This window comes from Annulohypoxylon truncatum, assembly GCF_022578515.1.
Source record: "Annulohypoxylon truncatum strain CBS 140777 unplaced genomic scaffold F4807scaffold_32, whole genome shotgun sequence".
NCBI classification, from domain to species: domain Eukaryota; kingdom Fungi; phylum Ascomycota; class Sordariomycetes; order Xylariales; family Hypoxylaceae; genus Annulohypoxylon; species Annulohypoxylon truncatum.
The window spans coordinates 49,191-77,054 of NW_025953818.1; the positions used below are offsets into that span (position 1 = coordinate 49,191).

Below are 27,864 nucleotides of genomic sequence, written 5' to 3' on the forward strand. Positions count from 1 at the left end.
GAGATTTTTATTTGCGTCTCGCACCACTCACCCCCGACCCTCTCGCGTGAATAAGCCTGTCTTGTCATGGCGTCGTAACGTCGCAAGCGAGCTATTCAACAAGGGGTCAGATGGCCGACCATACTGCGTGCGTTCATTCGCCCACATTGGCCTGGGTCGAGAACCACCTCATCGGATTAACATGAAAGTGGGGGACTTCGTAGGAACAACATTCAACGAATCATCTCAGATACTATTAGTCGACTATATCCATCAAGGCACTGGTGCTTATTTTAGTGCTGCACTATTTCAGAAAGAGTCCGGGCAACCTGGGCAGTCCGGGGCTTTCTGGGGTTTAGTTCTCCAAAATCTGGGGGATGGGGATGAACCCCAAGGGCCGTAGCTTAGGCCCGAAAATCCTGATGCTTTAAACGAAGCTCCAATTTTTTCGGATGAGACGAGCCTAGAAAAACCGGGGTCTTCCCCTCAGAGAGCTTGCACTCGGCGCTAGCTAGGCCGAAGCCATCGCCAAGGTCGGTCCCAAATTCTCCATCGGAGTTCAGCTGTGACTGTACGGCTTAAGAGCAGTCTTCGTTCGGTATAAAAGGACCCAGGGCCTTTTCTTATACGCTGTTTCATGTATGCAGGTACTCTAGCGATGAGTTTGCGAGGTTCCTATCACGCGGGATGAGATCCCTAAGATCTGATGGTTAGCACAGAGTGGGTGGGTACTGAAGCGATATAATACCCCGACAACTGGAGACGCTTAAGACGCTACCATAGTACCAAGATACGATAGGTAGGTACGCATGCGGAGTGCGTAACTCCTCACGAGGGGAACTCTCGGATATCTATATCGATTATCCCTTTTTCTTGTTGATCTCTTAGATAGTTTGGGGAATCGATCATACTTAGTACGACAGATCAAATCGAGTGCTTCATCTGGAAAGTGACGGTCTATCAATTATTCATGAACAGAGAAGAGGACCATTATCTACCTATACGTCCATATATCGTTCTACAATTCGCCTCCTAAACGTTCCTGTCAAATCACCTACCAACTTAGACATATCTAGACATCTGCGAGAAACATCATCTTCTAGCTAAAATGCCGGCAGAAGTCCATGGCATTAAATCGAGTGATGTTCACGCCAAAATCCAGCTCCTCATCGATGGGCTCGTGAACATCAAAGACAAGACGGGAGAATTTCTTATGACGCTCGCCGATGGCCGCGTAATTGATACAAAAGGATGGAATGATTGGGAATGGACTCACGGGATTGGCCTGAATGGAATCTGGGCTTACTACTCATTAACTGGGGACGAGAAGTATCTCAAGATCATCGAAGACTGGTTCGCGAACCGATTCGCTGCTGGCGGCACTACGAAGAACATCAACACGATGGCCGTATTCTTAACCCTAGCCTACGTATACGAGAGGACGGGCAATCAAACCTATCTTCCCTGGCTAGACAGTTGGGCAGAGTGGGCGTACCACGACCTAGAGAGAACCAAGTATGGTGGTATGCAACATATCACGTATTTGGAGGTCAACGACCAGCAGCTATGGGATGACACGCTCATGATGACTGTTATGCCCCTAGCCAAGATTGGAAAATTGCTAAATAGACCTCACTACGTTGATGAAGCGAAGAGGCAATTCTTAATCCACATCAAGTACCTATTTGATACGAAGTCGGGGTTGTTCTTCCACGGCTGGACGTTTCACGAGGGGGGACACAATTTCGCGAATGCCTTATGGGCGAGAGGAAATGCATGGTTGACGATCGTGATTCCCGAATTTTTGGAGCTGCTAGACCTACCAGCCAACGACCCGATCCGGACGCATCTTCTAGATACGTTAAACGCGCAGTGCGAAGCTCTCAAGCCGCTCCAGACGACTTCGGGTCTGTGGCGTACGCTCTTGGACCAACCAGAGGAAGAAGGCTCCTACGTCGAATCCAGCGCGACGGCCGGATTCGCCTTCGGAATTATGAAGGCGCAAAGGAAGAAGCACATTGGGAAAGAGTACGAGGCCGTAGCCATTAAGGCGGTACAGGCCGTTCTGGATAACATCGACGTCGACGGTGAACTCCTGAACACATCTTTCGGCACAGGGATGGGCCATACCTTACAGCACTATAAGGATATTCCGATCACAAGCATGCCTTATGGACAGGCTATGGCTATTATAGCCTTAGTCGAGTTCCTCAGGGTGTTTATTTAAGTATCTAGGTAGGTAGTCTAGTGTATAAAATTAATCTAGTAAAAATGCAATCGGGCTTACCAACCATCTACCTATTTGATACTAACCGTACTCTATTAATTACTAGAGGTAGGTACCTCTTTCACTTAGTTGAGAAGGGATTTCTTCACGAAATCGACTTCGTCTGCCGTCCCGCAGACTAATCCCGCGGTTTCGTTTAGGTCTGTCAATTGCTTATCCAATATGTCCGTCCCATCAGCTGGGTCGATCGCTTTTCCTCTCGCACACTCGATGATCAGAGCTAAGGGGAACAGCTCGTACAGGCGTCTCAGCTTTGCCTTGCTAGCTGCGGTGACTGGAGAGATGTAGATGCCATGTCCCTTGACTAACGCATGAACTACGTCCGGAACAAGCCCGCCGCTGTACCTCAGCGTGTATTTGTTTTGGATGAAATGGGAGATTAGACCCATGTACTTCTCATCGTCTGCCGCCGCACGGAGGTTCGCGGGGGCAAAATAACGGGTCTTGAACGGGGATTCCGCCAGCCGGACTACAGGCCGAATGACTTCGCAGTCACGTACCCCATTCTCGCCAATTCCTATTTCCAGGCATGCTGGCTCCGACCCAGGTGTGCGGAGCGCGATGATGGCTGTAGTGCGCGGCCCATAGACGCCAAGCACAGCGGCCACTTGTCTGCTTGCCGGAGGTTGGTTGAGCGCTGTTTTCCCCTGCCAAACACCGATGATGGTCCCGACTGTCCAATTTGGCGCTATGATAGAGCTGCCATCCAGAGGGTCAAACGCGACCGTATATTGCTCTTCGGGAGCATTAGTAGCAGATTCAGATCCTTGCTGATGTGGAACATCTCTTTCCACTGGGTCCTCTTCGCTACTGGCGGTGGCCACGAAAGCGCAGCGTGAAATAGCGGATCGGATGTTATTTTCGGCCAATACATCCACATTTAGCTGGTCGTCGCCGAACGCATTCGCGCTGCCCGCCTGCGAAACATAGTGTGAGCTCCTGAGAGAACTTGCTATGTCCGATATACAGTCAATAAGCGTTGGTAGTACTGACTCTATCAGCCCTCTATGTGCCTGTGAAGGTACAGCAGATCGAAGATGACGGAGCAGTCCGGAATCAGTCATATTTGTGTATTTGGTAATTCCGGAAGTCTTGATGATTGAGTTGTCTCTTAGGTGAACTAGATAAATATGAACATTTAGGTCTCGATCTCATCTAAAAAGCCTCAAAATTATGCAATTACCGGGTCCTTAAATACAGTTCAAGGCTCGCATAAATCCTTATTCGTCTCACAGTTATATATTCCTATGTCATTAAGGACATGATTATTTGATCGTACAACAAGCTCCAAGTTGCGGACACTAGGTATCCAATTTCAATCGAGTGGTGACTTGGCTAGTGAAGCCTTATAATGTCAAGATTTTGGACGAGATTAAGTAGCTTAAATATGGATGTCCATAGGGCCCCGGAATCAAGGTCAATCGTCACGTACTACATACCTAGATAGGTACCTAGTGTGCTCGACGGACTAGACAGAATAGGGGCTAAATAGAAGTTTGGGTGTAGAAGTTCGAGGAACCCTGATTCGTCAAGATATTAAACAGGTTGGAGAAGACTACCTCGACATTTGAAGCGTTTTGTCTCGTCATATACCGGATTTCATGATGGATTTCTTAAGATCTTCAACTATACCGACAAGAGTGTCTTCTCGGACGCGGATCGCACTTCGAGCCAAGTCCGGTACAATGACTAATGTTCCGCGTTGAGTTATCTAACAAATCACTGTTAGTGTATAAGCACCAACAATACGTAGGTAGGTAACTAACTCACATGCCAAATATATAGAGGTTTGTCATGGTTTAGAAGTAGTGACGTATGAAGTCTTTCTATCTAGTGTATGGCGACAGAGGATCTCCTGTTCGTGAAAGTCGTGTTGGGTTTAATCGTCTAGGTACCTATGAAATGTCGTCCATCCTCACAGTCCGACGACATCTCTGTCTTTAACAACTTGTCGTGAACACGCATTGGTTAGGTAGAGTTCACGCCTCCTTTTCTCGGCATGATTCAAAAATCATATACCTAGGTAGTTATGGAGGTACAATGTCCAACCAGCGCTGCCCCTAACTCGTTGGCGGTTATCCAAGGGAAACCCATCCAGTCGATTCCAATTCTCATGTTGCTTTCGAAAACGGGCTCCTCGATCTACACGAAATCATCGCCAACCATACTGTCTACCTTTACCATACTAGGCGGCAGGACTGCCAGTAATCGATGTCAGTCGAACATCCGTCGCCCCAGTACTTGTGTCCGCAATGGTGACAGCCCCATTGCCTGATTTCCTGATAATCCCACCACATATCGTTGCCAGATCGGACGCAATGACTAGGTCCTTGGATGATAATACCGCAGCCGAAGTCGGTGGCTTTCCCGTGGCAGACACCGAAATGTGGTTTTCCGCTTCTGCAGAGGAGGTAAGTTAGCGAATGAATCCCGATATTCTCGCAGTTTTCAAAAACAACAATAACCTCAGGATAATTGGACGTACCCGATAGCTCCGTAGTTGAGATCATCGTTGCGAATGAGTTTCCGGTTTATGCCCAAGTCGCACCAGACAACCTTCACGGTGGGACACATGATACTTCCGCCGCAATCGTAGCTGACGTGATAATCCCCACGGTGGGACGCCGGAGAGAGTGAAGACGTGAGGTTCTGAGTCCCATCGTGAGAGGTCTCGTTATAAGTAGTGTTCTGCGGGATGACCAGAGACATGGCTCCGGCTACATACGCCGCGACGATCGATAAGATTGAAAAACGCATGTTGATAAATTTGGTAAGGGCTCTGATTGCAGAATTATGTTGGTTCTGGTGTTCTCTGGGTAATCTGTTTTGTCTTGGGAAATGTGAGGAAGGAGAAGGGAGTAAGCTGGGATCTGGCTCCCCTTTTCAAAGATCTTGGTTTTCGCAATGAGACATAGCAGGCCGTAGCGATCTGAATTTACTCTAAAGTTAAGTTGTGGGCGTGCATCGCACTTTCATATCTAGCCTCTGGCGCTCGTCTTGTTCAATTGAGTCGTTTTCTACGTAAATCAGTAAAATGTATCACGTCAGATAGGCCAAATAGGGGCTCTGAACTCAGAGTTAAAGTCAACAGGATGTTATCCTTCAGCTCTACACTAAGTCAATAATATTCCCCAATAACCTTAACTAGGTATCTAGATGTGGCGTCGTGAGAGTCTAGAAAAGTTAATAGTTGCCATTTAAAATGGTACTCGACATAGTTATCAGTGGGATTTAGAAGTACCTCGTTCTATAAATGTCGGTAAGTTAAGCCCAGAACCGCATCAAGTGTAAGTTCCTTCAAGCTGTTGAACGGACTCCTTCCAAACAGCACCGATGTCATTCTGATAAATCCAGGACATGTCCTTTCCACCATCTGTAATAATCTTATTTTTAACTTGTTCGTCGAATGTTGGATTCCCAAGAGCCTTCAGCTTTGCGGCGCGTTTATCGGCCTCGGAAGCAAGATGCGCATACATCCGCGAATAATAAGGTAATCGAATAGCATCAAATAGGGGAAGAGCCTTGCTGGTGTCATTCTTCCAATATTCAAGGGCCCGCGCTAAAATGTAGCCGTCCTCAATTGCAAATCCGGCCCCTGATCCAAATGCCCCGGATAAGGCATGAGATGAATCCCCGACGAGCACGATCTTATTATCCCACGCAGTGAGTTTCGCCAGTTCGGGTCCAGCAAACGCAGCGAACTCGCGCCAACCGCCAGGAGGCACTCTTGCGAGCGCTTCCCTGATTTGGGGAAGATATTCCTACTTTCTATCAGCCAACAAATACAATCAATTACTAAAAAAGGTATCATACCGTGAAGTGTGATTCGACATGAGAATTTTCTACAGGAACACCCCAGCTTTTCTTATTCGCGCTATGGATTTTCGGATCTTGCCATGCTCTAGAGGCTATTTCCCAGAGTCCTTCTCCGACAGGAGAAAAATAGACGTGCGTAGTCGGTGTATGCCACCAACCGGTAATTTCGAAGCGAGGATCTAGGTCCTTTACGTCGTCCCAAGGTAGAAGAGTTCTCCATATAGTTGTTCCGGTAAACTTGATTTCGTAATCTGTCCATGCTGTATCTCGGACGACCTATTTTGTTCACTGTAAGAAATTATGTTGTTTTAGCACCGGAGCATTGTCTTACAGATCTAATACCATCAGCACCAACTACTAGGTCAGCTGTCGTGATAGTCCCATCTTCAAAATATAACTCGACACCTTCGTGGCCCTTGTCAACCATACGTGCTAGTCTCTTGGATAGTTGCAGTATGCCAGGCTTCACATGAGCTAATAAGGCTGACTGAAGCTTCGTCCGCTGAGTGCGAATTGGAGGACGTCCAGTCTCATCCCGTACCTTCTCACGGCGAGTTAGTTCTTCCCCAGAACGCCCGTTCCTTATTCTAATTTAGCGACAGCATGTGATATGCGCGTAACGACTCACATGTTAAGGACCGTCCATGTCGGATGTCCGCTGGTCAGCGTATCCGCAACGCCCAGTAACTCCAATGCGTTCCATGTATTTGAGCCAATACTTATGCCAGCACCTGCTTCCCGCAGTACCGTTGCCTGTTCGTAAATATTCACAGTAACGTCCGGAATCTTAGACAGGGCAATGGCTGTTGCGAGGCCACCGGGGCCACCTCCGATGATGGCCACACGCAGATGGCGCCGAGATGAGTTCCCGTTCACTGTCATACTGTGAATTACTGCCAAGGCGGATGACAATTATCATAAATTACGTACCATCTTAATTAACATAGTTATACTTAAATGATAACCCGCACGTTAAATCAACTTATCCTCAAGAATTACAAAGTCTGACCAAGCAGTATAACGTCAACCATCACGTGAATGACGTGCGAAGGGCTAACTCCGTGCTTGAAAGTGCTGATAAGTCTAGAGCCGTTAGATGGCTTCATAGACATACGATCTTATAGAGATTTGAGCGGGGTTAGAGAGAAGAATCCCGATGTATACCTACCTAGGTATGCTGCAATAGTATATTACGAGAGTAGGAAGTCTTTTCGCGAAACTGTACGTCATGGTAATCCCTGTCTCATGAACAACTCAATCAACCACCAGATTGACCCAAGCGTCAGTTGTGGGAGTTATATGATTGGTCACTTGGAAGTGTTTCGATTCATATATACCTAGTACCTATATAGACAGATGCAGGTATTCATGGCTTACAACGCTATTAATTCATTGATAACTTGAAATACTCATGACGAAAGCGAAGCCCTTTGTCAAGATGGTGTTTTCATGTCTGCGCTCTTAGTCGCGCATTTTATATCATTGGATTGGAAAAAAGGGCAGTGTACCGAAGTAATGAAAGAAACTTCAGGGCGAAGACGATTAACATTAGAAGTATTTGAGGCTATATCATGCGACTTGAAAATAGGTAATTTCTCGTGCCCTTCTATGAGCTGTATGTAGATTCTGAAGTCAGGAGTAAAATGGTAGAGGGTGATTGAATCCAGGTGATAAGGTACGATAAGAACAGTCGAATCAGATTAATTAGCCAAAAATAGAATCCCGATGGTTCGCAGCTGGTCTTGCGCACAAGCCAGCTGACAGGTAGTTAAAATTGTGGCTTCTGAGCTACACAAGGGATTTGATTAGTCAATCTTGGCCAGGTACTAGGCTAAATCGGATAGTGGCTTGATCTTCTGCATGGAAACTGCACATGTGGAACTGTTGATGGAGTGTATCTAGGTATCTAGGTACCAACCACGCGGCCGCTAAATGGCAACCCTGGATTCCATGTTCCAACATCAATTTTGTATTTGACGACAATGCTCCTTCACAGTCATCCAAACTAAGCCTGGCAATGAGCTCGTCATCATATCCTTATAGACGTGCAATTTTCCGATCAAGATGCCTCTCCAACCAATAAATACCAACGTTGAGAGGGACGGGTCCCTCCTCTCCCCCATCCGCTACGACGACGACGCCATATCATTACATAGTCGAAGCGACCAGGACACCGATAGCGAAGATGACGAACTACTAGCTGCTGCGCGGAATAGCAAGGAGTTACGCGCACGTGATCGCATGGTCTTGATGGAAGAGGAAGAGTTGGACAAGCTGATAACCGACTCGAGGGCTCGACGCGAGCGGGAACGGAGAGGTAGCAGTATTCATAGGCGAGGGAGCAATCTTGCACTACCCAACCCCATACGCATGCTGAGGGGCTATAACCTCACAGGATCGGGAAGCGCAATAGATGATGCTGGGAGTTCTGCGGAGGACTTACATCATGAGAAACGAAGAAACAGACGAACACGCCGTAAAGAAAAGAAAGATCGGTTGCTCAGAGAAGCCCGTGATGGCGAAGATGGCGAACTTATGTATGAAATGGAATCAGGGGGAATGAAAGACGGAAGTACTACCGGCGACAGTAGCGACCGGGATGATAGCGACGAGCTCGATCGTAAACGTCTAATTCAGGTATCGGATGCCAAGACTGCGAAGACGAGACGATGGAAGAAATGGCTGTTGATACATGCTACTATCATAGTTGGCGTGGCTTTCCTAGGTCTCGTCATCTGGAAGCTCGTTCAGAGCAGGAAAACAGAAGAACAAGCACAATTGGTGGTTCCTACTCAGCTGGTCAGCAATGGTTCTGCTCTATTTCTGCCAACTACCCTTATAATCAGTCTCGACGGGTTCCGAGCGGATTTTCTAAACCGAGGTCTGACGCCAAGGTTGAATTCCTTCATCAAGGAGGGTGTTTCGCCGTTGTATATGACCCCATCATTCCCCTCTGTTACATTCCCGGTAAGTTACCCATCCCCGAGCCTTTGTCGCTATTCCCTCGACTCATTTTTTTATAGAATCATTACACACTTGCGACTGGTTTATATCCGGAAAGCCATGGAGTGGTGGGAAACACTTTTTGGGATCCGGACCTGGAAGGGGAGTTCTATTATACCGACCCGGACAAAAGCCTTGATCCCAAATGGTGGGCTGGTGAACCATTTTGGGTCACCGCTGAGCAGCAAGGAGTCCGCACAGCAGTTCATATGTGGCCTGGTAGTGAAGCACATATCATGGGGGTAGAGCCGAGCTTTTTAGACAAGTACAACGGCAAAGAGAAACTAAACAACAAAGTCGATCGAATCCTTGAATTCCTTGATAAACCAGGAGTGGAGACTCCAGACGCGGATCCCAACGATATAAGACCGCAAATCATAGCGGCCTACGTTCCTAACGTCGACGCAGACGGTCATCGCTATGGCCCGAACAGCACTCGGATACGGTCGACGATCCACTCAGTCGATAAGATGCTGAATAGACTTTTCCATGGTCTCGAGAAGAGGAATCTCACCGATATTGTCAATGTAATCATCGTTTCTGATCACGGTATGGCCACAACGGACGTTAGCCGCATGATTCAAATTGAAGATCTGGTGGACATAGAGAAAGTAGAGCATCTCGATGGATGGCCCTTAGTTGGGATCCGGCCAAAGAACCCGGATGACTTACAGCTACTATATGAACAAGCTGCTGAGAAGGTCAAATCAAATCCCAATTTTGAAGTGTACTTGAGAGACAAGGACATGCCGGAGCGCTACCACTTTAGCAACAACAAGCGCATTGCACCTTTGTGGATTATCCCCAAAACAGGGTGGGCGATTGTTAAGCGGGAAGAGTTCGATATACAAGAAGCCAAGGCTAAAAATCGCGTCTACCACCCAAGAGGACTCCACGGTTACGATCACGAACATCCTTTGATGAGAGCCATTTTCGTTGCCCGTGGGCCTGCTTTCCCACACCAACCTCATAGCAAGGTGGAGATATTCCGTACGTAACTTCTCTGCCATCCCCTCGTCGTTGGAGTAATCACTGACTGTCCGCAGAAAATATCAATGTCTATAACATTCTCTGCGACTCCGTTGGTATGAAGGCTATGCCAAACAATGGAACGCTGCATCTACCACTTAAGATCACTGGTCTACACGACCCGGACGCAGCCCTCGAAGAGCCAGCAGATCCCGTTCCTGTCGAGACAACACCCGAAGGAGAGATCGCGACGGGGACAACATCCGACCCCCATCAAGTGGAGACAACTTCTGAAGGTACTGAGCCCTCTTCGACAGTTGGCGTAGACCCCGCAATCGACAAGCCAGAAGAGCAAAGTCCACCAGCAAATGATGAGAATAACAGCAGCGGATCATCATGGTGGCAGAATACTTGGGATTGGGTGAAGGACAAGTTTGATGGTTTAATTGATACGGTCAAGGGAATCGGTAAAGGATCCTCTTAGGGTGGTCTTTATGCTTTACTATTTTTCCTCCTTTTGATCTTGGTGTTCCTTCCTTGATGGAGGTCACGCTGTACTCGGATACTTGTATACTGTCCAGGAAATTGGTGTTGGTGGCGTTTTCTAGTTCCTCCTAGAGCGTTGAAGTCTCCTTGCATAGAGCTTGTTAGTAGATTTTGGTAGAGTAGTCGCCTATGGGGAAGACATGGCATGGAAGCGACGTCGTTATTTTGGATAGTTTCAAAACAGCGAATGCCGATAATCAACGTTAATAGTGTGCTTGGGATTGGCACCATGTATTATCGTGGAAATTTGATAAGCTACCTGCCCATCTATATGTGTGAACGTAATTAAGTATGTCCATATATGTACCTTGGGAGTGGGATACAGTGTACTTGTTTCTACGGTATCTCTTTAACTGGCAGTTGTCTACAGCCAGGGATTAAGAGGCAAGATACACCTAAGCACCCACAAAAGCTCGGTCCAGGGCATCGCTGGTACAAATGGCACAAGACAAAATATAAGTAAAATCAAGTACCATTCATGCTCTACATTCTGGGTCTGGTCCACCAAGTCATGTGAAGCTGTATTTTGCCTCCTAATCCCTGGCTGTAGACAACTGCCAGTCAAAGAGATAAGTCGTGATTCTTAGAATTAGACGCACACCTGAGTTTGGGGGTAGGAACGAGACATTTGTGATGAATGAGTCAATACATAAATTGATGACTCTTCTACTAGAGCCAGGCTGGTACAATATTCTGAACGAGTCATACTCCTCAACGTTCAGTTTCTATTCTGTGAATACCGCAACCACGGTTAAAGTGAAGCTTAAAAAGGGCAGACTGCAGATCGAAGCCACAGCCAGGGGTACTGAATGGGACCCTAGTTATGTCAGCCGCAGGGTGGCGTGGACCCGCCCTCCATCTCCACCTGCCCCAACGACGGTATCGCACATCTACGTCATCACCCCTCAGACCCCTGAAACTTCCAGACCCACCTCGCACGAGGCTGATTGAGCATTTGCAGTAAGGCTGAGCAAAATTTGAGATTTCTCCAAAAACCCACCTTCACCGATGACGAGCTCAATGGACCGCAGCCGAAGCCCCGCGAATCCGATTTGGCATCCTTGTACCTGAGCACACGATGCTAGTCGACCGCGCCGCGATATTGATCAATAACCCCGAGCCGCGCCCGCCCTAACTACCCAGGTAACCTATCCGCCCAATCGGTGGCTTACTTAGCCATGGCAGCACCCCTCAAGGCCGCCGCCACGTCGGCCGGCTCCTTCGTCCCGCGCGCCGTATTCGAAGTCTCGCCCTCGATAACGCGGTCCTATTTCCTAGGCCACCACGCGAGCGCGCTCTCGTCGATGCGCAAGATCCTATCGAACATCGGCCTAGTCCTCGAGTGCCGCGACAGCCGGGTGCCCCTCACATCGACGAACCCGCTCCTCGAGACCGCGCTCGCGGGGCGCGACCGCATCATCGTGTACACGAAGTCCGACCTGTGCGCGCCCGCGTCGGCGAGCCGGTGGATGGAGAAGCAGAAGCAGTTGCTCATCAACTACCACTCCGACCGGTCGGGTATAATTTTCGAGGCGGACGACGGCGACGACACATATAGTGGGGAAAGAAGGAATAGGAATAGGGGAGAAGGTGCCGGTCCGGACAATACAAAAGTCGTTTTCACGGACGAGCGCAACCCGCGCACGATCCAACACCTGCTCAACGCTATTAAAACCCGCGCCACAGCCACGGACTCGTTGACCGGGCTCCGCGCCCTGGTCGTCGGCATGCCCAACGCCGGAAAGTCTACCCTCCTCAACGCCCTGCGGCGCGTCGGCCTTTCTCTGCCGAAGGCCGCGCGCACCGGCGCGCAACCGGGCATAACGCGCAAGCTAGGGACGCCCGTGCGCGTGATCGGAGAAGACAGCCGCGCCGGCATCGAGCAAGGCGTTTTCGTAGTCGATACGCCCGGAGTCTTCGTCCCGTACGTCGGGGACGCCGGGGCCATGCTCAAGTTATCTCTCGTAGGCTGTGTGAAGGACGGCTTGGTGCCCGTGGAAGTCGTAGCCGATTACCTGCTCTTCAACCTTAACCTGCGCGATCCGAGCTCGTACGCGGCGTTTTCCGCGCCGACGAACGATATCCAAGAGTTTCTGGACGCGGTAGCGAGGCGAACCGGGAAGTTGCAGAAGGGTGGTGTGCCGAGTCGGGAACAGGCTGCTGAGTGGGTGGTGCAGCAGTGGCGGAAGGGGGAGCTGGGTCGTTTTGGGCTGGATGATGTTAGCGAGGAGAGTTTGAAGGAGAAGATGAGGAAGGAAAGAACCGGGGAAGAAGAGCATGTTAGTTTGAACCAGGCTAGGAAGAGGGAGAAGGAGGCCAGGAAGGCGAGACATGCTGCTAAGAGACAAGCGGCTGAGGGAGCTTGACCCCTTTCATATAAGTAAGCATAAGATGGTAAGATACGAGCACATAGCTGAGAGTCAAGCAAGAGAAGGCTCATGTCTCTACTAAATCACGAAGGAGAGGTATGCAGACGGATATTGATGCTAATATTGGTTAAAACATATTGGCATTGTACATTATTGGTGTACCTAGTATTTACACTGGTGACGCGCCAGGTGATATAGATATCGGGGTATATGGTAGATACAGCGCCGCGCCGGTAAATATCAGAAATCATAACCCACTCCAAAGACGGGCGTCCTTTTCCAGATACTGGAATATCTGTGCCGCTCGAAGCCCGAGAACTCCTCCAATCAACCCAGTCGCTTTTTCGTTAGCACAGCCAATTCTACACACGAGACCCTATTTCGAACTTTTTGTTACTGAATAAAGAAGAAGCAAAGGAAAGTAAAAAAACGAAAAAAAACACTCCTCTTAATCCATCCCTCAACTGTGGAGGATAACGCCTAACGATGCAGATATAAGCTGATACAGGAAGCCAACCTTGGAACGCCGAGTAAATCCCTTCACATAGGTGTGACAAGGCTATGTCAAGGCACAAACTCCTGCTGCCACTTTACTAAATCTCGAGTCAAGATGTCCATCATTTCGATACAAGACATCTCCTTGAACTCCTTTAGTGGCAAGGCATTGTTAGTCCCGTTGCTTGCCGGTCTGGCTAGGTTTGTATTGGTGTTTTCTCCCCTGTTGTTACTGTCGCCGTTAACTAGGATTGAAGGGACTCCGTTGACTGATCCATTACTGCCATTATCGGGGTGAGAACCGTTCGCTGGCTCCGATAAGGGTTCGCTTGCCAACTCGACTTGTGTCCTGGTAATGTATTCCAGGATGTTGTTCGCGCGTCTTTTCATATCTGTCATGGTGATCCTAGAATTCATGCCACCTTTAGACTTGCTCTGCTTGCTCGTAGTCTCCTGGCCTGATTTTGTATGGGATGTCCCATTTTCGTCGGCGTTTCTCGTGATATCACGCGACACTGACCTCGCCGGCGATTCATCGTGATCGCGATTATCACGGTCTTTTGTATACTGATTCCTGCCCTTCTTTTTTTGGTTGGTTGCCTTTTTCTTATGTGAATGTGTAGGAGCTGGAGCGGTGGGAGGTGTGTCTGGCGCAGGCTGCGATGATACGGGAGGTTCCGGGGGCTGCGCCGATTCTGTGGTTCTGTTTGCTGCCGCGCGAACTGATAAAGGTATTTCTTCTGAGGGGTCTGAGTCTACGTCTAAGTCAGCTTCTTGTTGCGCTTCTTTCGGGAGTAAGAAGATATTTACCATCAGCTCGGCGACGTTCGGCACGGCCTTTTCGCTTATTAGCGGCTTCAGCCCGTTTCCGTTCTTGCTCTTCACGCCGTTCATCTCTCTCGGCTTTTTCGCGCTGATTTCGAGCGGCGTTCCGAGACTTCTTAGACGACCCATTTCGAATGGCCGACTCGTCCTCAGACTCGTCGGGAGGAAGTGACTGAGGCCTTTCCGTTTTTGGAGAGGGAGATTTAGAATTCGTCCGTTGTCGCTTGATACTTTCAACCTTCCTATATACTAGTGAGTCGATATTCCGGACTCTGTCATTCAAATCGGGGCCATACTCCTCGCTATCATCTCTGCCTCGTTTTGGGCGCCTTTGCGGAGGTTCTGCGGTTTCGGGGATTGCGTCTTCCTTGCTTGCTTCAATTGCCCGTCGCAGCTGTTCTTCTTCATCATAAGCGGCATCCCGGCTGTTCATGGTAGAGCGCCGTTTGGACGTATGCGCAGATGCTGAAGAACGTGAGTTTTTGGTAGAAGTACCCTTAGGAGATTGCGCACCATCCTTGGCCGTAGAAGCGGCTCGCGAGGCGGCTCGTGAGGGTCGGTGGATAGGGAGAAATATGGAATATTTTTGTCTGGGTGGCATAATATTAGCATATTAAATTGCGGTTGAGTTGGTGACGGTGAAGTTGGATATGTAGGAGGGAGAGGGAGAAGACACAGTTGGAGATGCATGATCGGCAAAGGCGCGACCGTCAGCACTCCGCCGCAGCTGAAGGACCGGCCACCCAAAAACGACCAGCATCAATCTGCCCCTAGACCCCTAGGACTTGATGATTCGACGAGAAGACTCACCCATTGCTCGCTGTAAATATTTTATGTAAGTCCTTTCTACACTTTTCGCAAAAGTACTGAACATCTTCCGGATTAGATTCTTCCGTAAAACCAACGCAAGCGCCGTGTTGCCATGTGTTGCAAAATTCGCATTGTACGAAAAAGCCGGCCATGTCGTCTGTAACCTCGATGGCAAAGATTCTTTCATGGTCAATTGCATCTTTCAAAGTATGCTTCGAGTCCTCGTCGAAGGGAGGTGGCCCCGGGTACTCGTCGTGGCCGCAGATGCAGCGGACGGCCTCATCCTCCTCTTGAATCTCGTCGCCAACAGGTGCCATGTCGAGTAATTCCAGCTTGGAATGTTTTTCGCGCTCGTCGTCTTTGCCGCGCGTGCTTCGTCGGCGAAGGAGGGTATCGTCGTTGGTTGTTGTAGTGGAATCCTCGGGAGGTTCTGAAGAGAGAGACCCACTGCCGGTAGATTTTTGGGGGGAGCCGGTCTTGGTAAACGCTCTTGTGCTTCGCTCGGCACGGCCAGATGCACTGGACGCACTTGAGGAATTGTTCGATTGGGATTGAGTAGTTCGCGCGCGAGAAGAGCGTCTGGTCGGGGAAGCACCGGCCATCGCTTTGTAGCGTAGGCGTAGGCGACTAGTCGAAATGAGACGGAGGAGGGGTTTTGGTTGAAGGAAGAGTGGATAAACGCGAGGTCGATCCTAGGAGAGGATGTAATTGGGAAGGAATCTCTTAATTCTGAATAGAGATTAGAGCAGGCTGTAAGTGATTGGTCGCGACAAAGAGTAGGAGAAGCGGAGGTGGTTGGATGAGGATGAGAAGACCAGAGACGAGTGCTAGGCGACCGCAAAGGAGCTTCGTGAGGAGATTTCTGGCTACGCGAGGTCAGAGCAGAGAGGATAAGAAGCTTGCAGGTATTCCTTCAAGGCTATCATGACTGAATTCGATATTTGAGAAGGGTTCGGCAGCTAGAAGCAAGAGGGACAATAGAGGGGAAAGGGTAAAAAGGTAAAGAGTAGTGTTGGTGAAGGCGAACAAAAGTGTAGTGTCACTTTTTTGGAGAGAGAGAAAGCAGCAGCAGCAGTAGCAACATTGTTACTAGAAAGTATTTAGGTATTGTTCCTAGCTTGGCCCTCGCTCGGCGCGGGCAGAGACTCGCGCGACCAGAGCGACCAGTCCATCAGTGTCCCAGTATCCACCAGTCTAAACTCTGAACAGGGCCCCCCGGTAGCTTAGTTCCTTCTTTTTTCTGCTTTTTGCTTTTTTGGGTTAATTCCTAGCTTGGATCCCCAATTGATCCGGGCTCCCATGGCTCTCATGGCTCTTCATGGCTGCAAATGGCTGCAGTGGCTTCTGTGGCCTGCGAAGTATCGGGGCTCCATCGGTCCGTTCTTTCCACCTATTCCATCTATTTTTTTTTTCCTCTGCTCAAGTGAAGCGCGGGGCACAGTTTTCGAAAAACTTATTCGTACCGTATTTTGCCCGATTGGAACACCCGTTGCATCTGATTGTATTTTGAAATGATCTTTTAGGTATCGATACCTAGGTTCAAGGGTAAAATCCCACATGATGTAGTTTACTTATGTAATACATCTGGGATCCAATATTGAAATTGTCCACGGTATGTACCTAGGTGGATGTGGTGATGACGGGTTATTGGTCACACGCCAGCAATAGCATCCGGCATAGAGTCCGACAGAATATTGCTCCGGAGGTTTGGGATTAATTAACAGTCTACTGTCATCCCACTGGATTCCGTTATGCGTACCTGCGTAGTAGCTTCATGTTAGGATGAATGGACTTTCCCACATTTCGTGGAGTGGAGGGATGAATGGATGAGCAGAAAAATGGAAATATACCTAGGTAATAAATATTTTAAGACAATTAGAATTGGGTGAAGAAACCTTACCTCAGAGGTAGGTACAGTACACAATTATGTCATGTGGTGGAGGGCAAATACAGTGCCTGCATAAGATTTCGGCCAATCTGAATCCCATGTTCGTCACTCGCTGTTGGCTGGTTATGGTGGGCTACGTACCTACTGGGCATGTACTTGGTACCTGACTTAGATTACTAATGGGGTGGAATCAGGGTTGATTGGCCCTTGTATTTCGTACAGTTACATGTGTGGTACCCTTTTCTTGTGGCACCGCGGGAAACTGGGCTTCCATTGCAATCCCTCAATCAATTACATATCGCCAGCACAACTTAGCACAACTGATCTTCTTACCTTGTAGGTACCTGCCACTTTATTCATCGTTGCCGAGACTTATTAGAAATGACCCTTCTGCTTCTTTCTCATCCTCACTGCAACCTGGACCTAAACATCTAAAAACAACCTTCTTCACATTTGTTTCTGTAACGTCTTTGCATACAATTGTCTCGACATTCAGATTCCGTCTCTGCTTGCACGAGGGCGATCCCTACCGTATCCCTATTCCTGTGCCGATTATCCCACCAGAAAGGAGAGCATCTTGAATACTGGACGTCTCGGAGTTGTCCTGCGTTGCATTGGTCATCCAAACCCACCATCGTCAACCTCGACTCTCAAACCAGCTCCGTGGGCTAAAGGCTACCATTTCTGTATGTCCAGACCACCTCCTGAGTGTTTTCTGCTTTCACTTAGTAGTGGTACACTTACGGAGAGGGCTAAGTGGCACTTCCTGCTTAAAATTACATAACTGCTTTCGATAGAATTGACTACGTTCTTTTTCCGGGGAGTTTGTGTGTTAATGTGGCTACGAATACGTAGAAAAGGAGAAGGTCGCTTCAACGAGCTAAACTACGAAACTGTGTCCTCGCCATCTTCGAGTCCGTTTCGATCAACCCGTACGATAGATCCCAGCGCAGATAATCCACAGTTGCTTTAAGTAGACGTGACGGGCGAGGTCCATTTTGAAGTGGCAGCTGGGCTGTCGGTGTTACGATTGTAATAACGGGATGTGATGGGTATGTCATCTTCCCAGCGCGGAACGTCTTGGATTCAAAAAGATGTCCAATGCCACTTGTCGGCCTGCAAGAATTGCAGGTTGAATCCAATTTTTGTGGTGTTGGGAGTCTTCTACTACCTCTCCTTCTTTTTTTCGCACTGTTACAGAAGAAACAAACACTTCATATGCTAGCAGTCTGACCTTTGCAAACGCTCTTCCACACGCATCAAGGACCCTTTAATGTTTCTTTTGTTGCCATGACTCCCTTCCTCATATCTTTGGTCAAGGCAGCATGGCTAACACTCTTGCGACTTTGCCGCGGAGCAGGTCAATCTGAAAATATGTCTCCCGAATCATCTTCATCGCTGTACCCGGACCGGCCCATTCGACCTCTTCCGAAACGCCGATTGCGCGAACGGCTGTCGCCTGACGTTGCTGACAGTATCCAGTATCCGCCAGCGCCTCAGACTACAGCTCCTCTGTTCGTGTATCCGTATAATTCTAAGGAAGATTTGGCATCTCTAGGAGTTGATGCTCCGAACGTTGCACACCGAGAAAATGCAGCGGAATTGGGACGAGAGGCCAGCGCGCGCAGGAATGGCGTGGGTGTCGAGCAAGATGACCAGTCATTAATCGGACAAGCACGTAGGGCACTCATCTCGCGACCCCTCCACGATTCGCCGGGCCACGCGGTTCGTGCCCCGCTACGGCAGAGTCAGCCTCGACAACCGAATCCGCAGCCCCCACCTTCGACTGCATCTTCTGTGGATGGCTACGATTCTTTTGAAAACAGCAATAACAAGAAGAAAAGGAAGATTCCAACTGCCGGCGAAACAATTTTAAATGGGACGCACGTGCTGAACGATCTAGGTACGCTGGGAGTATCGTCGCCTACGTCAGCGGGCGATGACGGATCTTTGGATGCGTCGGGGGTAGCTTCTACAGCTTATTACCAATCGGGGGGTGCGATTGCGGGTGCTCAAGGTCTTTCCGGTCCTGGAAGAGGCAGGTTCGGTCGAACACGCAACGGCAGGAGCCCACTGCGAGCTCTATCGGATTCAAACAGCAACTGGGGCAACCGGAACTCTAATAAACTTAGGCCAGGCGGTATTCAATATCCCTCGCCGCCTGCCGGTAAGTTCAGCCACATGAAACTTCCTATTTTCTTTCTTTCGTCCCCTAGCAAATCAGCATGGCTTTTAACAGATGTTTTTGAAAAACAACATTAAACAACATCAGCATTCACATTAACATTGAGACAAACACCACTACTACGTTATTTCCAAATATTTAGTTGCTGACATTATCTCATCACATTTTAGCAGAGAATTCCGGTATTATCTCCAGCGCTATAGCAAGCGCCGAGAAGCTTCAAGTGCCACAAGGTCAAGAGAATATAAGTCTCCTGCACCAAGAGACCTCTGCAAAGCCCAGTCCCACATCAGCACAATTTACCTTTACATTCGATTCTCAGAATCCTGTTTCTTGGCCGGGGTCGGACCCAGCCCCTTCCAACTTCAGGTCTTCGCATCCTCTGAATCGATCATCTCGCGCAATGTCAACTGCCGCGGGTATGGGTGCTGCAGGCTCTATTCCAAATGGGTCGGCAGCGTCTTCGGCTGGTTCGGGAGATATGCCGCCAGGAGCCAATGCGATGGGCAACGAAGCGGGTAGAGGAGCAAATCAGGCGAACGCGGCTCCAAAGAAACCGAAGCGCCGTGGCAATTCACTTTTACTAGCAGCTAAGCAGCGTCGTCGAGAAACGGCATTTCAGAATTTTCACCATCCCCCGGCAGCAGATGATATCTGGATCTGCGAATTTTGCGAGTACGAGCGCATTTTCGGCCGCGCCCCTGAAGCTTTGATTCGACAGTACGAGATCAAGGACCGTCGGCGACGTCGAGAGGAAGCAGAACGCCGTCGATTACTAGAGAAGGCGAAGATGAAGTCGCGCAAAGGCAAGAAAGCGAACAAGCTGCCCGCGAAGAACAACTCCACAGACCGCCACGCAGCTTCCGGACAGCAAACTTCTCAGCACCAACCCGTACCCAATGATCAGGATGAGGATCAAGCTCTACACCAGCGCCAGATTCACGAGGAAGACCAGGAGGAGCTAGGTTATGACTCGGATGATCACTACGAAGATCAGGGCCCAGAGGCAGAGCCACCAGGTACAATTCCTGTCCTAACGCAAACACGCGGGGGCAGAGGCGGCTCTCGAGTGGAATCCAAAGTGAAGCATGGCGGTTATTGACCGATATCTTGCTACCACCTTGGACTGATCGGGATATTCGGTATCTTAGCATTGATCTTAGCATTGTTCTCTACTCTCATTGCATCGCCGAAATGGTTCTTTCTCATCAAGTTCCTAAGGCTTCTTGTAACCTAGACACAGCACCTTATCAAAGACTATTCCAGCCTCAATCGCCTCTAATCGCCATAGCTCACCGTTCTATTCAACCAACACGTCGCATTCGACTAAAAGCCTACTGGTATTACTGGTTTCCAAACTTTGCTTTAACGTTTCGATCCGTTCGTACCATTCCTGTCTCAAGAAAGTCGTTGGTCAAGATGGTGAACGAACAATATAGGTTAGAATAAGCGGACGGTTAAGGCTAACGGTTGCTACCAAATTCGATACCAGCGCATGTGGAGTATTAAGACAGTTTGCACTGTGAGTGCCATGATCAGCATGCCCCGTCAGACAGTTTTATTGATTAAACTGCCTCGAGGCCTTTTAGACCAGATAGATCATAGAGCACATTAGCCTCACATGTATCTACCTTCTACTCCATATTGTGCTCTCTGTTGTGTTCTTACATAGTCTCATTGCCTTGAATACGCATCAATAAGTGCATATTGCCAACGTTGAGATTGCCTGAGCGAAACCCGAATCATTATGGCAAGACGTCGTAGTCAACGTAGTATGGGTAGCGCACATGCGTCCTTTCAATATATTACGTAAGCTAATACGCAGCACAGCATTGGAGATCAATATGTGACAATACAGGTATCCAATGTGACGCGAAACTGCACCTTCTCACATATATATACATACATATGTAGTATACGCAGATCGCTCTGCCAGGAACTGTGAGTAGGTATATGAGTTGTCTGGTCTAGTCATTGAAGACTACCTGAGTATAGACTGCAGAGACCTTTCTGACGAGTGTTATGATGAATAAGTATCTACCTAGTACGTATAATCGCGTTGTCCATTCAGATGACGTCACAGGAGGCCGAACATTTTACAGTTTGAAATTAGGTCCCGCCGTCCACGTTCACAAGTTCATGCATAATAGTACTTAGTGCGTAGTGAAATATGAAAGTGTTAGACTTATACACGTACGTAACTTACTAGCTCAGATGTCTTTGTAGGTCATCTGATAATATGAAGGAGACATGTCTGCGATGCCGTCATACGACCAATCTATTGGATATCGCAGTCTCATCGAATCGAAGGCTTCCCAGGATCTTAATGGTCCCACGAGGCGGTTGATATAAGTATGAACCCAGTATCGAGATGTAATAGAGACAAAATAGGAAGCGCATATATGTAGAAGAGTGGGCTAGGCACATTATCCTTAATTTAGGTACATAATTATAGGTACTATTGATGTATTAGTGTCGCTTAGTCACTTCGCTGGGGTGTTGTCATCATACCTTAACCTTAATGTTAAACTTCTAGGATCCCCGTTCCTGAGAGAAGCTCCAAAAGTCTTTTTTTTTTGTTCCATCGCGCCGGTAAATCTCATTCTTAAGCCTGTATCGCCTATTTCCCGCGTTCATCCACGCAATAACCCGTTCAAACCCGGCATAGGCCTATAGTCACGATTTCAAACACATATACTTGCGCAATAGTTGATAACTATATTCCATGCGGTCTCTATTATAGTCGATAACCCAGGCCTAGAGCCTGCGAGCGATCCGGTGATCCAGTCACGATGTTTGGCAGCTCGCGAAGGCATCGGCCTCCCAACCCTGTAAGTCTTTTACTCAGACAATCTTAGTCTCTGCCCTGCCTCGATTCATCGATTTATCGAACCATCACATTCCATTGTCTTAGAATTCTATATCCCAATTAAATTATTACACGAGTCGTGCTTCTTTATCCTCAACCGGCACTAGGGTGAATGTCTTTCAGGGTACCTCGTGGTTGGTCGATGGGAAGCGCGGGATCTTCCACTACGTCGTACGGACGATTCATTCATAATGACGATACTATTAACCTACTGCCACCCTGCAACATACTTTATCTCTGCTTTAATGCGCATCTCAAAATACTAATGCATATTCGTTCCCTTCTCAGCCTTTAAACTCGGCGACTGCAAACCCAAATGCTGCATCAGCCGCCGCAACCGCCTTCATGTCCGCCTCAAACCAGAAGCCTAGTAGATCGTTGTCGTCGGCTGCCGCGGCGGCAGCACTACGGGCGCGTCCTCACACACCGACAAACGTAGGTGAGGTTCAGACGAAACGGACGATGCGTCGAAGTGCTTCGGTGTCCTCGGCAGGTAGCGCTAGTACGGGTACCGCCGGTTCGCGCCCGACTGCGCAACTTCAGAGAAAGGGTAGCTCGGGAAGCATGACGGAACGGTCCTTTCGGAGTCCTTCGCCTCATCGAGCCGGTTCGATACACGCACCAGAAGAGCATCCTCCAGTTCCACAAATCCCAGCGGGTCATAAGAAAGCGGCGAGCGTAGCTTCGTCAGGGGTAGGGATGCAGTCTTTCCGGACCGCATCTCAGAAGATGAAGGTTGGACATTCATCATGGTATACGGAACCAACAGGCGATCCCAGAAATGTAAGGACATCTGATGCGCCGATGAAAACCAACAAGCCCCAGCTTCAAAAACCTCAGGTCGCTGCTACTGCCAACCAGAGGCCGGATAGCAGAAACTCGGTAAACTTCTCATATCCAACTGCCTTTCGTGCCCAGTCGCCACCCGCTTCCCCTAGCTCTGTTCAGCAACCTCAACTTCCCGGGCCGCCCACTCGCACGCCCGCCTCTCCACCAAGATCGAATAGGGCTTCCATGTCTTCGATCGGGAGCGGCAGGTCTGACCAGCAAATGGTGTATGACCGAAACTCTAGGAGGATGGTTCCAAGGACAACGGTAGATAATGCCGAACATTACGTCAGGGAGACGACGGAGAAACAGCCGAAAAAGAAATATGGTGGAATTCAGAAAGAAGGTGGCCAGTTAACAAAAGGAACAGTTGCGAGAGTTAGGGGTACTGCCGTGGACGCCGATGCGGGTGAGCGCGACTTACCAAAACGAGAACAACCGGTCGTCGAAGAGGCGCCGACGAAGGAAGAGTCGCAGCTGCTAGAGGAGCCCGCAGTGAAAGCTATTATCACAGGATCAACAGGAAAATCAACACAACACCAAGGGGAGCTTGACAGAAATCAGTCATTTCAGCCACAAGACCAACAGGAATCCGGAAGTCCACCTCCATCTCGGTCTACTCCCCACGATCCGAGCACCAACTCTCCGGCCGGCCGCGTTTCGATGCAGAAGGCTTCTGCCGGACAAGGGCCCAAGGAAATATCCGAGGAAGTTAATGACATCCCTCTCCCATCACAAAAGGTTATTGATGCACTCGATTCAGTACCAACTAGACAGTCTATTTTTGAGCAACCTGAACATGTCCAACTTCTCATACAAGAAACGGATGAGACAACTAATCAGACTTCATCCGATATCCAGCATCCGAAACAAGCTCAAAATCTTCTTGATAATTCAGCGGAGAAAAAAGCATACGTCGCTGAAAACAAGCCGGTTCTTGAGCTATCTAAAGAGGGGAGCAGTATACGAAGATCCAATTCGAATAGCCCGGCTCGTCAGGCCCATTTTTCAGTAACTCCTTCAGACAGTCTCCCAGTGCGTCATACTCCATTGCCACGATCGGCCTCTCCTATCAAGTCGGCTCTCAAGCGTACCAGTCCGACACGTAGGGAAACGTCTCCGTCTGACAAAAGCTCAGATATGTCAGGGTCCCGTGGTGCTTCACCGCACCAGCAAGATGAAGCTGCAGCCCAGCGTAAGAAGTCGGTCCGCGTTAGTTTCGATGACCGAACGATGGCCACGGTGGTAGGGGAGTCCGCTCCTACTGGAGATACGGATGAGTCCACTCCACCAAGTCCGCAGCAAACCAGGCGACCTTGGTACAGCAACATTGGGCGAGGTAAGAGGAGGGAATTCACTCTTGAGGATGACGAAATCATGAAGCCACGTCCTGCGTTACCAAGCTTTGGCAGTATTAGGGAGAAGAAAACGAAAGAAACCGGTGAGAGGCCACTTGTACGGCCTTATGAGCCAGCCTCTTCATCCGCGACGCCATCCTCGCCGGAGGCCCGTCCGTCTACCTCCGGCGGCCTCGGCGATACAGCAAAGCCCGAAGAGCTATCTCTCGGACAATCAAGCGACCAGGCCATCGGTTCGGTTCTTTCACAAGCACAAACTTCCCGAAATGCACCAAACATTTCCAGATTTAGAGAACCATTACCACCAGTTGTGACTTCGGTCGAAGGCAGCGGTTACATGTCAGATAGTGTCGGAAGCTCTGATTCTGACGACCTTCTTAATAGTGTCACAGGCGCAAGCGACACAGAGGAGGTTCCTAGCACGCAAGCCACTCAATTAGAGACTAGGGACAACTCGCAAAACAATTCAGTTATTCTTGAGAAGTCCGCAGAGTCCGAAGTAGCGCCAAAGACGGTTCAGGTACCGCCACAAGAAGTTCCACGAATTGCCGTCATCCAGCCTAGTCCGAAGGTTCCAGAGGAAGGCACTTCAACCGCAAATCCAATAGGAGATCAAGACTTTGATGTCCCAGGCGGGTTCCCAGCTGATGGGTCAGAAGCTACCCATGATGCTCAGAATACGTTGAACGAAACCAAAGATGAGGCCATCTTCGAGCCAAAAGCTGCAATACATCCTGTACAAACCGAAACGCTGCCTCAAACTACACTTTCTACAACAACTCCGCTGGATACTGGAGACGATGAGTCTACGGATGACTCGCATTCAAGTATATACAGTGATGCATACGAGGATCTCTCTGATATAGACGGAGACGGTTTTATGTCTTTAAATGCTGTTGTTGAGAAGCCCATTAACGAAGCTTCGCCGTCCCAACTTTCCGAGTTATCACAGCAGCCGCAAGCCCATAAACAACTTGAAGCTGCTACCAAATCCTCGGAGTCACTGCGAGGTAATGATTGGGAACAGGCTAAGGCTTTTTGGCGTAGCTTAACAGCTGAGAAAAGGCTTCAGCTTGAGCGCGAAGCGATGGAAGAGGCTGGTACGGAAGGCGATGAGGAAGATGTTCCACACCCTGTGAGGAGAAATAGTAACAGGAAGAAAACCACACAGCAACAGCAACAGCAAACAACCACTGAAGTTAAGCCCGAGTCATCGAAAGCGCTGGCGGAGCCTATCGTACTCGTCAAGTCAGAGAAAGCTCAAAAGAGTCGGCCTCACTCACAGCCAAATCCCGAGCCCGCCAATACGCAATCGACTTCATCGCGAATGCGCATGTCCCTACGCGCAGACAAACCTGGGCAGGCAGATGGGATTCGGAAAACAATGAGATCTCAATCTGAAACGGGCCAAGTCAAGCAACCTACCGCACGCCGAGCTACACAGCGTGAAACACCTGCAGCTACTTCGAAGCCAAGCCAACGTCAAAATGCTACCGCTACTACTCAAATATCACCTACAAATAGGGTGAGAAGCTCCTTGCCCGACGATAAACCCCCTTTACAACGTCGCGGGTCAGACGCAAGCGACAGCAGCTTTAAACGCAGTCGCGCGGCACGCAATGCGAGCTTCGGCTTTCGTAGTTCCATGCGACCATTATCTTCTCGCCAATCGCAAGATGCACCAAGAGGCTCCGGACGCTTCAGCTTACGATCGCTATCCCCGACAGGTTCGTTTCAGCAGAGCTTAGCAAGCAATGCCGGAGGTGGAACTTCGGCACCCGCGATGCGTCGCACATTACGATCTGGCAGCGCGTCTAGTCAAGAGAGAACTCTCCCTTCTATTCATTTCCCATCATTTGGTCGTTCGAGCAAAAATCCCACTGCGAAGCGCTCCAAGAGATCGAGTCGTCTCGGCGACTCGAGTGATGACGATGAGGGCGGGATCGTCGGTTTCCGGAGCCGCTTTGAGGATTCGAGCGATGAGGACAGCATCCGTCCCAATTCGTCTTCGCGGAATCGTCCGCTCTCGAGAGGCATTCTTCGACCTTCCACTGCTGGCGGCGCACCCGGCTTTAGGAAATCTACACCCGTGCCAGAAGTAGACGAAGATTCGCCAGACCTACCTGACAGCGATGACGAGATGCCCAGTCCCTTGCAGAGCCCGCGAGCCCGGCCCCCCATTGGAGGCGCATTCCAACGCTCGAGTTCATCAGCGATTGGGACCGCCGCATTAACACGGTCGCGCTCCGGCCGAGGCAGTTTCAATACGTCCGTATCTCCGCCTGCCGTATCAGGTAAAGAAAGGCGAAGCTCCCTAATGGGAATACTGAGGCGCAACAAGAAGGCAGACTCGGCAGGCAAGATCCAGCGCGCGGAACCTACGGAAAGCGCGGCCAGACGTGACACCAGGCTAGAGCGAAGCAGCGAGCAGTTAAGGGGCCTCCGAGGCGATCACCCGTCTAGTCCGAAGCTGCAGAAACGGAATTCACTAAGACGAAACGACAGTTGGCCTCTAGGCGAACCTGGAGAGGGTGAAGGAGTGAAGCGATCTAATTCGGCGGGCAACCTACTCGACCAAAGCATCGCGGGATCGGCCGCCCAAAGGCCGGGTACCAGCGGCGGTGGACGGAGCACCAGTTTAGGACTCCCAACCGCGTACGATGACGAACGAGACAACGTGACTGTGGACGGATTAGGGCAGAGGAAGAAAAAGAAGTTCGGGGCGCTGCGCCGAATGTTTCGGCTGGATGATTAGAGAGCATCCTGCGCCGAAGAGAAGCAGCAGCAGCAGCAGCAGCGTAATGTGTTGATGAAGAAGAGGTGCCGTCGAGCCGATTAGTTATGGTGCGTCGGCTACAATTGCGAATCACAGCTTTCACTTTGTCGTTTTACCAGGGCCGCGGGAGTTGCGGGTCCGGCCAAGGGCTCGGAAAGGCCTCTGAGAGGGCAATAATTTCTAAAGTTGATACCCATTTTCTTGTGTGCGACGGACATAAGCCTGCGCTTGCAGCTACATAGACTTGCCCAGCCCACGATACTAATAGGGCGAATGATCTTTTTTCTTTAATTAATTTTTCGCTTTTGCTGTTCAGGATAGGGGGCGCATATGCAGAGTCCTCGTAAGAAATCACGCGTTCGAAGGCGGGGTCAAATACTTATCGCGGGATTTTTGGTTCTTTCGCTCAATTTTTCGAGGCCGAGTGTGATACCAACGTACACGAAGCTACTTGCAGGATAGGAAAAGACAGAAAAAAATGCGCAGCTGGCTAGTACACGCGAGATGGCTGATGAAGACAAGAAAAGAGGCGATACCTACATATAGTACGATGCGAACTTGCTTAGCTCAGCCTCGCTCAACTTTATACTAACCCCTAAAGAAAAGAGCAATTCAACGAATTGGACCCGTCTTGTTTTTGGTCGTCTTATTTTCAAAGCCGGGGAACGGAGAACTCTAGAAGCTATCGTGAGCCCGGACCTTTTTACTAGCGTAAGACGGGGTAGGGCAAGGGAACCCCCACGCTCGTGTTGCCCCATGCCATGAAAAAAAAAGTAGTAAAGAATAAAAAAGATTAGAAAGAATTCCATTGGGGACAAAAAGCCCATCGTGACATCGTGACCCCGGAACGCCGGAGGCGGC

At 49.4% G+C, this 27,864-nt stretch overlaps 9 protein-coding genes across 9 annotated transcripts; 5 read left to right on the top strand and 4 right to left on the bottom strand.

Moving 5' to 3' along the window:
* The first annotated feature begins 481 nt into the window (after window positions 1–481).
* On the top strand, window positions 482–2,269 carry F4807DRAFT_219546 (glycoside hydrolase family 105 protein). The gene has a single exon (XM_047994040.1). The coding sequence runs from the start codon at window positions 1,088–1,090 to the stop codon at window positions 2,204–2,206; it is 1,119 nt and encodes a 372-aa protein (XP_047851186.1). The 5' UTR covers window positions 482–1,087; the 3' UTR covers window positions 2,207–2,269.
* Window positions 2,169–3,392, bottom strand: F4807DRAFT_437784 (sedoheptulose-1,7-bisphosphatase). The gene has a single exon (XM_047999074.1). It carries the CDS (start codon window positions 3,328–3,330, stop codon window positions 2,332–2,334), a length of 999 nt encoding a protein of 332 aa, XP_047851187.1. The 5' UTR covers window positions 3,331–3,392; the 3' UTR covers window positions 2,169–2,331.
* A 1,051-nt stretch (window positions 3,393–4,443) lies between these two features.
* F4807DRAFT_469917 (uncharacterized protein) lies at window positions 4,444–5,307 on the bottom strand (the record flags this gene model as incomplete). The annotated part of the gene is made up of 2 exons (XM_048002769.1): window positions 4,752–5,307; window positions 4,444–4,666 (listed from the first exon to the last, which is right to left on the bottom strand). Exons 1-2 carry the CDS (start codon window positions 5,021–5,023, stop codon window positions 4,444–4,446), a joined length of 495 nt encoding a protein of 164 aa, XP_047851188.1. The 5' UTR covers window positions 5,024–5,307.
* Window positions 5,308–5,547: 240 nt separating this feature from the next.
* On the bottom strand, window positions 5,548–6,964 carry F4807DRAFT_463357 (FAD/NAD(P)-binding domain-containing protein; the record flags this gene model as incomplete). Its single annotated transcript, XM_048001968.1, has 4 exons — window positions 5,548–6,027; window positions 6,080–6,358; window positions 6,414–6,663; window positions 6,711–6,964. 4 exons carry the CDS (start codon window positions 6,962–6,964, stop codon window positions 5,548–5,550), a joined length of 1,263 nt encoding a protein of 420 aa, XP_047851189.1.
* A 1,039-nt stretch (window positions 6,965–8,003) lies between these two features.
* Window positions 8,004–10,900, top strand: F4807DRAFT_437791 (ectonucleotide pyrophosphatase/phosphodiesterase family member 3). Its single transcript, XM_047999075.1, has 3 exons — window positions 8,004–9,049; window positions 9,106–10,075; window positions 10,132–10,900. Exons 1-3 carry the CDS (start codon window positions 8,147–8,149, stop codon window positions 10,536–10,538), a joined length of 2,280 nt encoding a protein of 759 aa, XP_047851190.1. The 5' UTR covers window positions 8,004–8,146; the 3' UTR covers window positions 10,539–10,900.
* A 654-nt stretch (window positions 10,901–11,554) lies between these two features.
* Window positions 11,555–13,424, top strand: F4807DRAFT_437820 (P-loop containing nucleoside triphosphate hydrolase protein). Its single transcript, XM_047999076.1, has one exon. The coding sequence runs from the start codon at window positions 11,779–11,781 to the stop codon at window positions 12,964–12,966; it is 1,188 nt and encodes a 395-aa protein (XP_047851191.1). The 5' UTR covers window positions 11,555–11,778; the 3' UTR covers window positions 12,967–13,424.
* Window positions 13,425–13,533: 109 nt separating this feature from the next.
* F4807DRAFT_463360 (uncharacterized protein) lies at window positions 13,534–15,701 on the bottom strand (the record flags this gene model as incomplete). The annotated part of the gene is made up of 3 exons (XM_048001969.1): window positions 13,534–14,219; window positions 14,275–14,879; window positions 15,100–15,701. 3 exons carry the CDS (start codon window positions 15,699–15,701, stop codon window positions 13,534–13,536), a joined length of 1,893 nt encoding a protein of 630 aa, XP_047851192.1.
* Window positions 15,702–17,666: 1,965 nt separating this feature from the next.
* On the top strand, window positions 17,667–20,877 carry F4807DRAFT_219715 (uncharacterized protein). The gene is made up of 4 exons (XM_047994041.1): window positions 17,667–17,673; window positions 17,843–17,919; window positions 18,348–19,154; window positions 19,343–20,877. The coding sequence occupies exons 3-4, from the start codon at window positions 18,362–18,364 to the stop codon at window positions 20,272–20,274; spliced, it is 1,725 nt and encodes a 574-aa protein (XP_047851193.1). The 5' UTR covers window positions 17,667–17,673; window positions 17,843–17,919; window positions 18,348–18,361; the 3' UTR covers window positions 20,275–20,877.
* Window positions 20,878–21,870: 993 nt separating this feature from the next.
* Window positions 21,871–27,216, top strand: F4807DRAFT_219763 (uncharacterized protein). Its single transcript, XM_047994042.1, has 2 exons — window positions 21,871–22,003; window positions 22,330–27,216. The coding sequence occupies exons 1-2, from the start codon at window positions 21,965–21,967 to the stop codon at window positions 26,980–26,982; spliced, it is 4,692 nt and encodes a 1,563-aa protein (XP_047851194.1). The 5' UTR covers window positions 21,871–21,964; the 3' UTR covers window positions 26,983–27,216.
* Window positions 27,217–27,864: the final 648 nt, after the last annotated feature.

Coding starts and splice junctions, on each gene's coding strand:
- F4807DRAFT_219546 (XM_047994040.1), top strand. CDS start 1,088: ATGCCGGCAGAAGTCCATGGCATTAAATCGAGTGATGTTCACGCCAAA.
- F4807DRAFT_437784 (XM_047999074.1), bottom strand. CDS start 3,330: ATGACTGATTCCGGACTGCTCCGTCATCTTCGATCTGCTGTACCTTCA.
- F4807DRAFT_437791 (XM_047999075.1), top strand. CDS start 8,147: ATGCCTCTCCAACCAATAAATACCAACGTTGAGAGGGACGGGTCCCTC. Junction 9,050..9,105: donor TCCCCTCTGTTACATTCCCG/GTAAGTTACCCA, acceptor ATTTTTTTATAG/AATCATTACACACTTGCGAC. Junction 10,076..10,131: donor TAGCAAGGTGGAGATATTCC/GTACGTAACTTC, acceptor GACTGTCCGCAG/AAAATATCAATGTCTATAAC.
- F4807DRAFT_437820 (XM_047999076.1), top strand. CDS start 11,779: ATGGCAGCACCCCTCAAGGCCGCCGCCACGTCGGCCGGCTCCTTCGTC.
- F4807DRAFT_219715 (XM_047994041.1), top strand. CDS start 18,362: ATGTCTCCCGAATCATCTTCATCGCTGTACCCGGACCGGCCCATTCGA. Junction 19,155..19,342: donor ATATCCCTCGCCGCCTGCCG/GTAAGTTCAGCC, acceptor ATCACATTTTAG/CAGAGAATTCCGGTATTATC.
- F4807DRAFT_219763 (XM_047994042.1), top strand. CDS start 21,965: ATGTTTGGCAGCTCGCGAAGGCATCGGCCTCCCAACCCT. Junction 22,004..22,329: donor GGCATCGGCCTCCCAACCCT/GTAAGTCTTTTA, acceptor TTCCCTTCTCAG/CCTTTAAACTCGGCGACTGC.